A 16,101-nucleotide genomic window follows, 5' to 3' on the forward strand; every position below is an offset into this window, starting at 1 on the left:
GGTGGGAAATTACATCTATATTATTAAAACTTGGCAATAACCATAGGTTCAGGCTGTGGCCAACAAAAAATTTTTTTACATAGTGAAAAATATCCTAATTTTCTAATATATTCAGTTAATCCAATATATTGAAAATATTATCATTCCAATATACCAATGTAAAAATTATGAATGAACTTTTATATTTTTTCACATGGAGTCTTCAAAATCTGGTGTGTATTTTATACTTACAGCATATCCAGCATACCTCAGTTGGGACTAGTCACATTTCAAGTGCTTGATAACCAAGTAGTAGTCTTTGTTTATGTGTCCCTCTTACTCAACTTTGTATCCCCAGGGTCTGATGTAGCACATAATACATGTCAATAAATGTTTGTTGAACTGAAAGACCTGAAGAAACGTTTTAAAAAAGTAGTTTTAAAATCATTTGGAAAGGAAGGATTGCCAAAGTCGGTTTGCTTACACAGCAAAAGTCAAATATTGGAATTGTAAGACATTAACTTTTTCAACTGATTTTTCCTCTTGGCTCTCAGCAATTGTAAGTATTGGACAATCTCTCCCTGGAAAAATACCACTTGTAGAAATAGCTCTGGAATGGATAATAAATGGGACTATATACTCTCAGAGTTTGAGTACCCAAGAAAATGATGAGAAATGCCAGTTTTCACACATAGCTTCTCTTCTTTCCTTCATTTGTACTTATTTGCTGTTTTGAATTTATGAATTCTAATGTCTTTTTGGTCATGAAAAACAAGAACAGCAACAAGCCCATTTATTTGTTTTTTTAATTTTTAAAATTTACACCCCCCCCGCCCCCCTCCCCCATTGTCTGCTCTCTGTGTCCATTCACTGTGTGTTTTGTGTCCACTTGCATTACCTGGCAGCACTGCGAAACTGTATCTCTCTTTTGTTGCATCATCTTGCTGCATCAGCTCTCCGTGTGTGCAGCACCACTCCTGAGCAGGCTGCCCTTTTTTCAATCGGGGCACACTCCTTGTGTGTGGGGTTCCCCTACATGGGTCACGGCACTCCTTGCGTGCAGCAGCACTGCACATGGGTCAGCTTACCGCATGGGTCAGGAGGCCCTGGGGATTGAACCCTGGACCCTCCATATGGTAGATGGACGCTCTATCAGTTGAGCCACATTCACTTCCCTTATTTGTTTTCTACAATAAAATTACTTGGTTCTAGGAACAACAAACTCCTAACCCCATCAAAGTTTTGTTCTGTTCCTTTTGGCAATTATGAATAATGCTGCTATAAACATTGGTGTTGCCCCATCCCCTTTTCTTATTTTATTTTTTGTCCATCCACGTTTGAAGATATATTTTCCTTTCCTTAAATTTCCTCCTCAGTGAGCAATCAATAGTCATCCAGTAAGTCAAAACTCCCTAGTGCTACATACAAGTTCTGAAGAGATATGAGTTATTTTAAATTAATCCTGGTTCCTGAGAGTGGATAGAAGAGTCAATGTTCATTATCAAGAATGATTTAGTTTCACTGTCTTTGTTGTTTCATGGCCAACAGTGTTAACACTAATCATACGCAAAAAGGAATAAAATTGGCCTGGAGATATTTTTCATGTATTAATAATACTGATAGTGCTTAATCTCTGTCCATCCATGGATGAATGGATAAACACAATGTGTTCTGCATATCCAACGGAATTATCCAGTGGTGAAAAGCAATGAAGTTTTAATTCATGCTGCGACATGGATGAGCCTTGAAGACATTATATTTTTTTTAAATATTTTTACTATTTTTTAAAAATACATAGATCACACAGATCATACTGAGTGAAATAAGACAGACATAAAAGAAAGTAGTGTATGATTTCACTTACATGAAGTTAGAATATGCAAATTCGTAGAGACAAAAAATAGATTAAAGGTTTCCAGGGTGGGTGGTAGGAGAATGGGGAGTTACTTTTGTTTGGGGTGGTGGAAGGTGGTGACGGTAGCACAACACTGTGAATGGAACTATACCAGTGAATTGTTACATTTGAAAGTATTAAAATGGGAAATTTTAGTGTATATATATGATAGTGAAAATTGAAGGAAAAAAGGGAACTGACAAAGCAGTGGGCCCCAAAATTCTCAAAGTAGACAACATCATTACATCTTTATCTCCCTTCCCTGCTCCTTCATTTACAAGCACAAACCAAATTCTCCCAACGGTTCAACCCACGTCTGGGAAGTTGGAAAGCGTGTCCTAGCCAGCTTAGATGGACATTATCAATAGTTCCAACTTTACCTGCCTCACCTGGGGAGCTTTTTTTTTTTAAGATTTATTTTTTTCCCTTCTCCTCCCCCCACCCTGCTGATTTTGCTGTCAGTGTCCACTCGCTGTGTGATCTTGTGTATCTGCTTCTCTTTTTTGTCTTCTCTTCTTTCTCTGTAAGATTCAGAGGGATTTGATCCTGGGAACCTCTGATGTGGAGAGAGGTGCCCTGTCAATTGCACCACCTCAGTTCCTGGTCTTTGCTGAGCTTTACTTTGACTCTCCCCTTTGTCTCTCTTTTTGTTGCATCATGATCTTGCTGTGTGACTCACTGGCAAGGGCACTGGTTCACTGCGCAGGCATGCTTTCTCTACTTCTTTTTCACCAGGAGGTCCCAGGGATCGAATCTAGTTCCTCCCATATGGTAGGCAGAAGCCTTATCACTTGAGCCACATCCACTTCCCTCACCTGGGGAGCTTTTGTAAAACTGGGATTACCAAGCTCCGAGGCTGGGTAGCAGGTTTCAGAAGGCCTTGGGTGGGGTGCTGCACATTGGTAATTTTTAATTTTTATTTTATTTTTTTTTAAGTTACAGAGATCACAAAAAATATTACATGAAAATTATGAGCAGTTCCCATATATCCCCGCCCCACTCCTCCCACATCAACAACCTCTTTAATCATTGTGGCACATTCATTGCATTTGGTGAATACACTTTGGAGCACCGCTGCACTGCATGGATTACAGTTTACATTGTAGTTTACACTCTCCCCAGTTCAAAAGCTTCCTAGCCGCGATGCTTGTGCTGCCAAAGTTGAGAACTAGACAGACGAACACTGGAGATGGCGGTCCCCAAATTGTCTTGGTGGGGGGTCAGCAGACAAGAGATGCAGTGCCTCAAGCAGATGTAATAAAGATGGTAGATCTTCTGTAGCGTCACACACAGTCCGTACTCTGGAGTCCTCGCCGGGCTCCTGGATGCCACCCCAGGCTCCGTTCTAGACCCTCTCCCCTCCAGATCCCGACGGGCTCTGGGCGCGCTTGCTAAAAGACCACTCCTCTGCAAGTCCCCTCCCCTACAGACTTCCTTTCCAGCATAGTTGAGCTTGCTCTCCGCAGCGCTCCCGGGCTCGTCCAGCCTGCGGCCTGCCCTGCACCGCCCTGCACCGCCCTGCACCGCCCTGCACCGCCCTGCACCGCCCTGCACCGCCCTGCACCGCCCTGTTCTGGACTCCGCCCCACGCCCGTCCCTCTAGGCCCCTCCTCCGCCCCGCCTCCACCCCGCCCCTAGCAGCTCCAGGCCCCTCCTCCACCCCACCCACGCCGCTTCAGGCCCCGCCTTGCCCCGTCCCACGCCCCTTCAGGCCCCTCCTCCACCCCACCCACGCCGCTTCAGGCCCCGCCTTGCCCCGTCCCACGCCCCTTCAGGCCCCTCCTCGCCCCGCCCCACGCCGCTTCAGGCCCCTCCTCGCCCCGCCCCACGCCGCTTCAGGCCCCTCCTCGCCCCGCCTCACGCCGCTTCAGGCCCCGCCTCGCCCCGCCTCACGCCGCTTCAGGCCCCTCCTCCGCCCCGCCTTCTAAGCAGGCCCTGCCTCCGCCCCGCCTCCGCCCCGCCTTCTAAGCAGGCCCCGCCCGAGCCTTACGCCATCGCTGTGCGCCGCCGTCCGAGATTGGGTTGTGTGAGGTGTTTTGAGTCGCTCGGTTTTGAGGTCGGGAGCAAAAAATGCTTTCCTCTCCATGGGCGTGAGATGACCAAGTTTTTCTGTTTGGCTCACAGAGTTATTTTAGCGTCTGTGGCCTGCAATCGCTGCTGTTTCGGGGGGTTCGGGATGTTTTACGCCGTGAGGAGGGGCCGCAAGACCGGAGTTTTTCTTTCGTGGTGAGTGACCGGCTGGTCGTAGCTGCTATCCTGTTCCTAGCCTTTCACTTCCCTACCGGAACGGCCGAGATCAGTTTTTCAGGGATGATGCTTTCTGAGCTTTGCCTCCCTGAGATGCAGCACAGTGGGCCGTCAGGCTGGAAGCCGTATGTACCGTTGGCCCTGGTATGTGTAGATCGAGTCAGTGAGGAGCCCCACTCTCTTATTGACATTCAGGACTTTTGGAAGACTGAAAGGTGCGCAGCTTTAGTCCTGACTCCTGCTAGTCTCTAGCTGACGTTGGATCACTAGTTTCACGGGGTAGGAGGTTTTCGACTAAATTCAGTTTTTGTTTGGATTATTAAAAACATCCTGTATAGGTCGAGAGTTGCCAATGGCCTCTAAATTCTTCCTCTGTTGCAATTAAGCATTTCCAAAAGCTAATACATAGACCAGAAATACCAACCAGCATTACCAGAAGATTTTTCGGTACCAAATAAAGTGGAACCGCAACTCCGGTGATGCCTAATCTAACCTTCTTTGTGTTTTTAAAAGAATTTATTTAGAAACTAATAATTTGCATCTAGTAACAATCCTTTGAGGTAGGTGTGACTCTTCTCATTTTTCAGGTTGTGGTTGCGGTGGTCAGAAAGTCACAGGGCTAGTAAGTGACAGGCGCAGGACTTGAACTCAAATTTTCTGATTCTAAACCAGGACTCTTCCCACTATCAAAGGTTTGTTATTAGTATGGGTGTATGTATGTTGCTTCCTTATGCTTATCAGGAATGGTATTGAGGAAGAAGCATTTCAGAAGCTGGTCTTTTTACTGTAATGAAATGATTTCTAGTTTTATTATTTTTGTTTTGTTTTGTTTTCAGAGAAAACTTTAGCATGCTTTTGCTTGGAGGAAAGCCTTATGGTGCTGGTGTACTGTCTGGCTAGCACACAGCATGACACAGGATGTAGGGTTGGACATAAAAGATAAAAGCTATAAATGATAAGACCCTGTGTCTCCAACTGACAGCCATATCCTTTTTTTTTCTTTTTAGATTATTACTCATTTAAGAAAAAAATCTTAATTAAAAATAGGATAAGTAAAAGAGAGAGCAAGGATGTAATGTATATTCTGTTCCAGGAATGAATGTAAAGCACAAGTGGACCGTTTTCCTGATGCCAGATTTAAGAAGTTTGCTACTGAAGATGATGCTTGGGCCTTTGTCAGGAACTCTTTGAGCCCTGATGATTCAGAAGGTAGTCACTATTTCATATTAGTGTAACATTTTAACCTATTCAGAGCCTTTCACATTGCAGATCTTATTTGATCTATATAGCTACCATCTAGGCAGATAGAGGAGATATGATTGTTCCCACTTTACAGTGGAAATCAGGAAATAGGGTCAGAGACAGAACAATAGTGTTTCATGCTAGTGATTGTATTAGACATAAGCCAGAATACAGATCTTCTGCCTCCATTCAGTGTCCTTACAATTACCCTAATTCCTTGTCTTTTAAAAAATACTTTTATTTGCTATTGAGTTAAATGGGCTATAATTTTAAAGTAATGAGTATAGTTCCTTTCCCTGCATAGGTCTGTGTGATGGTTCCTTTTCTGTTAAGGACACAGTCACAAAATCTGAATTTCTTCCAATTCCAATTGTTACAGAAAGTATAGTTATTTGAAGTTTAAGGGTGATTCTGCTTTAAAGCCAGAGATTTATTTAGGTCTTCTTTGATTTCTTTGGGCAGTGTTTCATAGTTTTCTGTGTATAAGTCCTTTATGTACTGGTTAAATTTATTCCTAGAAATTTGATTGTTTTAGTTGCTGTGTTAGTCAGCCAAAGGGGTGCTGATGCAAAATACCAGAAGTCTGTTGGCTCTCACAAAGGGTATTTATTTGGGTAGGAGCTTACAAATACCAGGCCATAAAGTGTAACTTACTTCCCTCACCAAAGTCTATTTTCTTGTGTTGGAGCACGGTGGCTGCCAACGTCTGCAAGGGTTAAGGCTTCTTGGGTTCCTCTCTTCCTGGGTCTTGCTTCTGTCTGGGCTCAGGGTTCTTCTCTTCTCGGGGCTTGCTTCTCTTTCCACTGTGTGTTTACTTCCTGGTCCTCCAGCTTAAGACTTGAGCATCAGACTCCAACATCAGAACTCCAACATCAAAAATCCTCAACTCTTTTTGTGTCATCTATGTATCTTTAAATTTAAAAAAAGATAATAAAAAAAGGAAAAAAACCCTCAACTCTGTCCTTTGCTACGCCTTTTATCTGTGAGTCCCTACTCACCAAGGGGCGGGACTTAACACCCTACTGATGTCGCTCAATCAAAGCCCTAATCATAATTTAATCATGCCTAGGTACAGGCCAATTTACAAACATAATCCAATATCTATTTTTGGAATTCATAACTATATCAAACTGCTACAGTTGCTATTGTAAATGGAATGTTTTTCTTGACTTTACCCTCACATTGCTCACTACTAGTGTATAAAAACATTGCTGATTTTTGTGTGTTGATATTGTACCTTGGCACTTTGCTGAATTTGTGTTTATTAGCTTAAGTAGCTTTGTTACGGATTGTTCAGGACTTTCTATGTGTAGGATCATGTCATCTGCAAGTATTAGAGGTTTTATTTCTTCCTTTCCAGTTTGAATCCTTTTCTTGCCTAACTGCTTTGACTAGAACTTCCAGTTTAAGGTTGTGAATAACTGGTGACAGTGGGCATCCTTGTTTTATCCCAGATTTTAGAGGGAAAACTTTCAGTCTTTCATCATTCGCCATGATGTTAGCTCTAGGTTTTTCGTATCTGCCCTTTATCATATTGAGGAAATTCCTTCTGTTCCTATTTTTCAAAGTGTTCTTTAATCAAGAAAGGATGCTGAATTTTATCAAATATCCTTTGCATCAATTGAGATGATCATGTGTTTTTCATTTTGTTAATGTGGTATATTGAACCACTCTTGCATATCTGTGATAAATCCCATTTAATCATGATGTATAATTCTTTTAATGTGCTATTGGATTTGATTTGTAAGTATTTTATTGAGGATTTTTGCATCTGTATTAGAGAAATTGGTCTGTAATTTTATTTTCTCTTAGTATCTTTATCTGGCTTTGGTATTAGGGTGATGTGGTCTCAGAATGAGTTAAGAACTTTTTCCTCTTCAATCTTTTGGAAGAGTTTGAGCAGGACTGGTCTTAATTTTTCTTGTAATAATTGGTAGAATTCACCTGTGAATCCATCTGATCCTGGGCTTTTCTTTTTTGGGACTTTTACATGACTAATTTCAATCTCTTTGCTTTTAATTGGTCTGTTGAGATCTTTCTTCTAGGATCAGTATAGGTTGTGCATGTGTTGCTAGGACTGTCCATTTCATCTAGGTTATCTAATTTGTTTGCATGCAGTTCATAGTATCTTTTTATGATCCTTTTAATTTCTGTGGGATTAGTAGTAATGTTCCCACTCATTTCTGATTTTATTTAATTGTGTCTTCTCTCTTTTTTTCTTTCTTTGTTTGAGTATGTTATTTAGCTTCCATATATTTGTGGATTTTCCAGGTTGATTAACAGTGGTGACAGTGGGTCTATTAGGATTTATTCTGTTTGGTATATGTTAAACTTCTTGGACATTTATATTTATGTCTTTCATAATAGTTGGGAAATTTTGGGCCATTATTTCCTCAAGTATTCTTTCTGTCTCTTCCCTTTTTTATTTTGGACACCCATGCACATTTGCTTGTGTGCTTTGTGCTGTTACTCATATAGCTGGGACACTGCTTAATTTTTTCTATTTTTTTCTCTATCTGTTCTTCTGACTGTATGATTGATTATCCTTTATTTGTTTGTTTGTTTATTTATTTATTTCCCCCCCACCTTGTCATCTGTGCTCACTATCTGTTCTTTGTAGCTCTTCATTGTGTGTTCTCTGTGTCTGCTTGTCTTCTTTTTTCCCCTCCCCCTCCCCCTTTGCCCTGCCCTGGTTTTTTTTGCTGTCTGTGTCCATTTGCTGTGTGATCTTCTGTATCTATTTCTCTTTTTGTTTTCTCTTCTTGTCTTTCTCCTCTAGGATTTCCTGGGATTCAATCCTGGAGTACTCTGATGTGGAGAGAGGTTCCCTGTCACTTGTGCCTCCTCAGTTCCTGTTTTTGTGTGCCTTGCCTTGACTCTCCCCTTCGTCTCTCTTTTGTTGCTTCATCATCTTGCTGCACAACTCACTTGCATAGGCTCTGGCTCGACACATGGGCATTTGGCTCACCTTGTGGGTGTGCCTTTTTTTTTTTTTTTTTTACCAGTAGGCCCCAGGGATTGAACCTGGGTCCTCCCATATGGTAGGTGGAAGCCCAATCACTTGAGCCACCTCTGTTTCCCTGCTTGTCTTCTTTTAGGAGGCACTGGAAACCAAACCTGGGACCTCCCATATTGGAGGGAGGTGCCCAAGAGCTTAAGCCACATCTGCTCCCTGCTTGTATCTCCTCATCGTTTCATCTCATTGCATCATTTTGCTGCGCCAGCCCATCACATCAGCTCTCTGTCTTGATTGTCATCTTTAGGAGGCACTTGGAACTGAAGTGGGACCTCTCGTGTGGGAGGCGGGCACCCAACTACTTGAACCACATCTGTTCCCCCTATTCTGTCTTATGGTTTGCTGAATTCTTTCTTCTGCCTGTTCAGATCTGCTGTTGTATGCCTCTAGCGTTTTTGTTGTTGTTGTTGTTTTTAAGGAGGTACCAGAGATCAGACCTGGGACCTTGTACCTGTGAAATAGGTACTCAGCCACTGAGCTATACCTGCTCCCCTCTAGTGTTTGTTTTTTTTTTGTTTTTTTTTTCTTTTTGAGGAACTGGGGCTGGGGATTGAACCTTGGACCTCTTATGTAGGAAGCTGGCTCTCAACCACTAAGCTACACAAGCTCCCCCACTAGTGTATTTTTAATCTCTACTATTGTACCTTTCATCCCCATAATTTCTTTTATGTTTCTTTTTATACTATCAAATTCTTTTTGTTGACACATTGGCTTCTTAATATTCTTTATCTCTTTATACATATTTTCCTTCATCTCCTTGAATTGATTTATGAGATTTGTTTGAACATTCTTGATACGTTTTTTAAAAATCCGTGTCTCCTTGGAAGCTTAATTTGTTCCCTTGAGTGAACCATATCTTCCTATTTCTTAGTATGGCTTGTAATTTTTTGCTGATAACTGGGCATCTTATTATTTTGATGCGTTAACTCTGAAGGTCAGTTTCTCCTTGTAGGGTTTTATTTTTGATTAGCTTAAGGCTCTTTGGCACTTGGTCTTATTCCAGACCTTTAAAATAGCCTGTGTTTAACCAATCTGATTTTTTCAGCTTTTCTTCATCTGATTCTTGCCCTAGATATGTGGTGCAGTTTGTAAGATTGCACTCTTTGTGTAATTGTTTCACCTCTAGGAGAAAACTTCCTTTCCTGTGTTCCTTTTCCAGGTATCTTGTTCTGTTTTGTGTTTGTGCAGAATTTTTTCCCCAGCTCCTGTGATTTGTTTGAATCCTGTCTCTCACTTAGTGCCCTGTTTCCTTTACTCTTCAGTTCTGGGGCCCTTCTTATAGTAGTTCAATTGAAAACCCCCTCCTTTTTGTTTGTTTGTTTCTTCTCTGTTAGGATATCCCACCTCAGGGAGTCAGATAAGGTCAATCTAGAAACGTAGACCCCTCCAGAAGTCTGTTTTGCACTTAAGTTGTCCAGTCAACAGAACCTGGGTTGAAAGAGTGCAGCACTTTCCAGCTGCAGTTTTACCATGGTCTCTCTCTGTCCCTCCTGGGGGTCCTTTTGTATGCAGCTCTCCTCAGTGGCTTGTGTTCCACTCTGGGTCTTTGCGGACTTGGGTCTCTTTGGGGTTCTATGGCTGCCATCCCTGGTGGGAGGGATCTAAGCCGCTGCCTCTGAGCAACTCCCCAAGCTGTGTGGGACCGACCAGGTGAGGGAGAAGGAATAGACCGGCAGGTCAAGGGGCTGACGTTTCCAACCTGGTATTTCCCTCTTTCTTTGATTCAGCATTTGTAGAGTCCTTCTCCACCCTCTTACCTTCCTCCAGAGTTCTGAGCAAATGGGAATTGTCCTTTTATTTGCTGGATCTTTGGCAGGGTTTTTTTCTGGGGATCTCCATGTTGATGATATCTCCTATATCTATGAGTCAGACTTCAGAGTTTACAGAGACCACCAAATACATGAAGTGACATGTATTTAAATGGGGATTTAACATTTTAAATATTCAGGACATCTACGAAAGCAAAAGTGTGAACCCTTTATCCAGTTTTTCTGTTCCTTAATAATACATTTATCCTTATTTTGGAATTATTGTTTGTTGTGTGTCTTATATAAGCTGATTTAGGGTTAATTTACTCAAAGAAAAATCTTAATTACTTTGTGAAATAAAGATTATCTGATACAGGTATTTTTATCTGTGAAATCTTTCCTTTGAAATCTTGTCTGTTCTTTAAAAACTTTCAGTTCAATTTAACTTTCTCTGTTTTTGTAAGACAGACACTTATATTAAGATTCTATAAAATTGTACATATGTTTGACTTCTGTAGAGTACCTAGAAAACAGTTTCAGAGTGAGTATAAGATAACACAAATATAATAGAGTGGAAATACCAAACATTGCTCCATGTATAATAACTGATTTCACTCAAGTTTTGCCTATTACCTTAACATTTTTCTGAAAGGTGCGGCTTGAGAAGGTTTTGGTTTATACCTATGTAGTAGTTGCTCAATAAATGTTAGTGCCCCATTTCTCCATCCTTGGTTTAGGGTTTTTAAAGCTTAAAGTGATGCTGCATTAAGATGGTTATTGTGGGGTTAAAGTTAGTTGCTCCTTATTTACCCCATTCCCACTCTATAAAATGATGATGTAGGAAAAGAAATTTCTGATCCAGTGTCTCATTTTCCAGAAGATGAGAGTGTTTAAGTGAATTGACCATGTTCACAGAGTTCAAATTGAAACTTTTTAAAAAAATGGATCTAATTCATCTTATACTTCAGCTGCCATAATAATGTTAAAGAGTGAGTGAGGGAAATGGACTTGGCCCAGTGGTTAGGGCGTCCTTCTACCACGTGGGAGGTCCGCGGTTCAAACCCCGGGCCTCCTTGACCCGTGTGGAGCTGGCCCATGTGCAGTGCTGATGCGTGCAAGGAGTGCCCTGCCACGCAGGGTGTCTCCCGCGTAGGGGAGCCCCACGCGCAAGGAGTGCGCCCTGTAAGGAGAGCCGCCCAGCGCGAAAGAAAGTGCAGCCTGCCCAGGAATGGCGCCGCCCACACTTCCCCTGCCGCTGAAGACAACAGAAGCAAGCGGACAAAGAAACAAGATACAGCAATAGACACAGAAAACAGACAACAGGGGAGGGGGGGGATTAAATAAATAAATCTTTAAAAAAAAAAAAAAAAAGAGTGAGTGAGGTCCTGCTTACTCCCAGAAAACTGTGAGATAGTAATTGAGAATCTCTTCGAGATTACCTGGCTGGGCTGCTGAAGAAATAGCTGCAGCATTATAGCCCCTGCAGGGACCCATTCTCTTCTAGCATTGTGGTTGCTATTTTGCTTTCTTAACTTGCTCCATTATGTGTTGATTTAATTGCTAGACTTCCACATGTCTTCCTAGTCTCCCTAGAGGTTCTCTATTTGACATGCATGCAGTTCTAGTATTTTGAGGTGGGATATGGTGGAAGTAGGGGCCTGAACCACGGATCCCACTAATACTATATACAAAATTTGGTACTTACAATTTTCTGGTTAAAAAGCCCCTCAGATTTTCAAAATGTCATTGGTCCCTAATGAGTGAAGAACTCTTCGCATATTTATTCCTTCACCAAAACCAGATTTTGTTTTTAGCAGAAGCCTTGCTGTTCTTCATATTGAACTTGCCAAGTTTATTATGGAAAATTTAGAATTATTTCACAGGGCATTATAGCTTGAGATGGTGTGCAATGTAGAGTATTTGAGTCTTATTTAGTGATGTAAAATAACTTACTACAGTTCTTGATTCTTAAATATTTTATGTAATGTTCATTGTTTCTGACTTACGAGTAGACTCTGTCTTTCAGAACAGAAAAATAAACATGTACCAGAATCACAGGTGAAAACAAACAAGCGACTGCATAAGTCATTGGATAAAGCTGAAGATGAAAATACAGAACCGTGTGCAAAGCATGTAAAACAAAATACAGAATCAATACCTTCAGTTGACAAAGACAGATTTTCTTACATGGGTATATCTTTCTTGGATTTAAAAAATTTTAATGTAATAATCATGAAAATATATACATAATTTTTTCCACTTTTTAAAAAATTTATTTTTAAAGAAGTTTTTGATTATAAAAAAGTTACATTGAAATATAGGAGATTCCCATATACCTTACCCCCTCCCCTCTCACATTTTCTTATTATTAAACCTTACATGAGTGTGGTACATGTGTTATAACTGATGAACAAATATTGTTGATGGACAAATATTGAAATGTTGCTATTAACCATGGACTATGTTACTTTGCACCATACAACTTTATAGGCTTTGACAAAATGTATAACGGCCTGTATCCATCACTGCAATATCATATAGAACAATTCCAGTGTCCTAAAAATGCCCTCTGTTCCACCTATTCATCCCTTCCTTCAGAACCTTGGTAACAATGTATAGGGCATTTCACATGGAGCCTATTTTTATAGCAGTGCTACAAGCTCTTCTTCAATAATAACAAGTCTGCTTTGGTCCGTGGTCGTATTTCCCCTTATGTTTGTTCATTCCTCAGCCTTGATTTTGGAATGACGATGCCCACTCTGCTTTAGATTGAAAGGGGGTTTTCCATTTTCTTAATGGAGACAATTTGAACTGATGTTTAATATCTTTATTCTTATTTGAAAAGGCTAATTAGAAATTTCTAAGGTCACAATTTTATACTTGATCAAGTGGTGCAGAATCATTAAAATTTTGGGCAGTCATAGGAGAAAAATTATATAGGTCACAAATGAAAAATATTGCATTCTTAAAATATCAGTATTCCAATGAACTCAGCATTTTAGGTCACTAATTAGAGAAAATGCAAAGACTTCATTCAGCCTCTTCAAATAAGACAGGCCCTAGAAAGAGCTGCTTTTTATAATTGATTAGCATCAGCATTTTAAACTTTGATATTCAGTCTTTGAAAACATTAAGACATCCTACCTTATCACGAGAAGCAAGATAGTAATGAACTTTCCCTTCTGCCTTTTACTCCAGGATCACTGTTTATAGTTAGTGCCTTCAGTCTATACATTTACTTTTTGTCTTTTATATGTGTGAAGGGAAAGTATAAATAACTTTTATTGTCACTAGCATATTTGTAGGTTCAAAGTTTTCTCCAAGAAGAAGCCATTTTATATTTTAATTAAGCCATTTTACAATATAATTTAAGGAAAACCAGTAGAAAATGTTGCATCTTTACATTAGCTTTGCAGTTATGTAAAAAAAGCAGGAGGCCTTGATTTGGCTTTTAACCAGTAGTAATTGGAACAAATACTTGTGGAGTAATTGGGAGAGGAACCATTTCCAATGAATAAACATTACTTGGGGCACAATGTATATGACATCTAAAATAGAGCCTGACAATATAGTAAGTAGTCACCGATGAAATAAAAATAAGTGAATGTAAACGACGTTTGCAATACTGTTGATTTCAAGTTCCATTTGGAACAAGGAAGCTTGTCCAACATCTGTATTCTAATGCATTACCTACCGATACTGCCAACCACACTCCTGTCATGAACGTATTCCTCCATCCCTTCTTCAACAGCTTGCCTCCTTTTCCCATTGCCTCTGCCATGTTCAATCTACCATGCTTTTGACAAACACCTCATACATGTTGCCTCTATTTGGTCCCATACCTTTGCTCTTTAACACTTAACAATATGACTTCTACTCCCACCACTCTGTTGAAAGTGTTCTGCTGGTCTTCAGTGACCTTGAGAGTGGCCTTATACCAGTCCTTTTACACTGTGTTCTTTACGGCAATGGTGAGTCAAACATATTATTGGTGAAAAGAAGCAAAGATGGAGACCAATTTTTACTAGTGGCATATACATTTAAAAAAACATTACACCAACGTTTGTCAGGGGACTTGAACTTCTGGTAGGCAAGGTCACCATCATACTGAGGCACACTGCCATTGTTTTTGTGGAAGCACAACATTCTGATAGTGAAAGTAATTATTTTGTAGAAAGGGGCAGTTTTATTATTTGGCCTCTTTAGATTGGGATGTAAGCAGCAGTTCTTATTGCAGTTTGTTCTAGTTTTACAAAGTGATTGCATTCTCCTTTAATTTACCTGGCTTGTGAGGGTACAGTGAGGCTGAAACATGAGTAGATTCCAAGCAAAAGTGTCAAATGTACTATGCAAGGAATTGATGTTTTCCTAGATAGAAATTTTCAACAGTTTTGCAAAATCTCCTCCTCTATGTTTAAAATGCTTATTCAACCTTAGTAAAGTTTTGAGGTGAACATCAGTTTTTAGTAATGTCAATCCAGCAGTACTTAATAAATTTTTGTTTTACAGGAGAATTTGTAGTTGTTTACACTGATGGCTGCTGCTCCTGTAATGGACGGATGAGGGCACGAGCAGGAATTGGTGTTTATTGGGGGCCAGGCCATCCCTTGTAAGTAAACAAATAAAGCTAAATTTTTAAACTTAAAATTTTACCAAATCATATTTCAAAACTTGGGAAAAGATGAGGCAAGAGCTCTGACTATTTGGGAGACCTACTAAACACCATTTCCAGGGAATAGTAGAAAAACAGCTTTGATTCTTGTTGATGCCAAACAGATTTGTTCTTCAGATTGTTAAAGTACCTTAGCATTGCTTTCCTAGCCCTAAAACTTGACAAATCTCTGTCTTACTGGTAAGATTTTTACATCACAAGTATATAATTGCCTCCTTTAAAAAGTCAAAAGGTACAATAGGAAATAGTGTTGGCAAGGTGCACAAGAGTGGAGGTCACTAGACTTGGAACCCATTATAACACTAGAGTTTTAGCCATCTTTTGAAAATATGTGAATCTAGAGATGATCTCCTTAATTTTCAGAAGACACAAAGCCAAGGTGATGTGAAATGCAACCATTCAAATAAATCTAACCTTTATGTATGACAAAACTTGAAAAGTAATGGACAGCCCTAAAATTAAATATAAAATAGGGATTCGACCCTTCTAAAGTTTCCATCTCTGGTCCTGAGCCTTTTTATTCAATATTTGCAGGTGCCAGCAAGCATTGTTAAGCATATTTAATGTGAAGTGTTCAGTTGTAATGCCTCGTGATGTTTATATTGAACTTTATGCTTTACAAAGTTCTTTCACCTTAATATCTTGTTAGCTTCAAACCCTGTAAGAGAGGGCAAGCTTGTGTTATTCCCATTTTATAGGTTGCAAAATGAGTGTCAAGGAATTTTAAGTGGTGAGACCAAGATGATAGAGCTAATACATTTCAAGTCCAGCACTTAAACCTAAGATTTTGAATTCTAGCCCAATGTTTCTTAAATCCATACCATGCCATCATGCCTTTTGATAAAATGTTAATATTACTGTTTTGATTGGTGTTTAAAGGCTCTATTTTTATATGATTTATATTTTATTTTTTATTTATTTATTTATTTTTAAAGATTTATTTATTTATTTAATTCCCCCCCCTCCCCTGGTTGTCTGTTCTTGGTGTCTGTTTGCTGCGTCTTGTTTCTTTGTCCGCTTCTGTTGTCGTCAGCGGCACGGGAAGTGTGGGCGGCGCCATTCCTGGGCAGGCTGCTCTTTCTTTTCACGCTGGGCGGCTTTCCTCACGGGCGCACTCCTTGCGCGTGGGGCTCCCCCACGCGGGGGACACCCTTGCGTGGCACGGCACTCCTTGCGCGCATCAGCACTGCGCATGGCCAGCTCCACACGGGTCAAGGAGGCCCGGGGTTTGAACCACGGACCTCCCATATGGTAGACGGACGCCCTAACCACTGGGCCAAAGTCCGTTTCCCGATTTATATTT

The 16,101-nt window shown here is 40.5% G+C and overlaps 1 protein-coding gene across 3 annotated transcripts in view; it reads left to right on the forward strand.

Moving 5' to 3' along the window:
- The first annotated feature begins 3,860 nt into the window (after window positions 1-3,860).
- The window catches only part of RNASEH1 (ribonuclease H1), a 50,268-nt gene continuing 38,027 nt past the window's right edge, over window positions 3,861-16,101 (forward strand). Inside the window, exons 1-4 of one of the 3 annotated variants that reach the window (XM_071211845.1) lie at window positions 3,861-4,099; window positions 5,214-5,329; window positions 12,153-12,317; window positions 14,636-14,735. In XM_071211845.1, the coding sequence (XP_071067946.1) occupies window positions 3,969-4,099; window positions 5,214-5,329; window positions 12,153-12,317; window positions 14,636-14,735 (512 nt within the window). In that variant the 5' untranslated portion in view covers window positions 3,861-3,968. 3 annotated transcript variants of the gene reach the window in all.

Source organism: Dasypus novemcinctus, chromosome 25, assembly GCF_030445035.2.
Source record: "Dasypus novemcinctus isolate mDasNov1 chromosome 25, mDasNov1.1.hap2, whole genome shotgun sequence".
Lineage (NCBI taxonomy): Eukaryota > Metazoa > Chordata > Mammalia > Cingulata > Dasypodidae > Dasypus > Dasypus novemcinctus.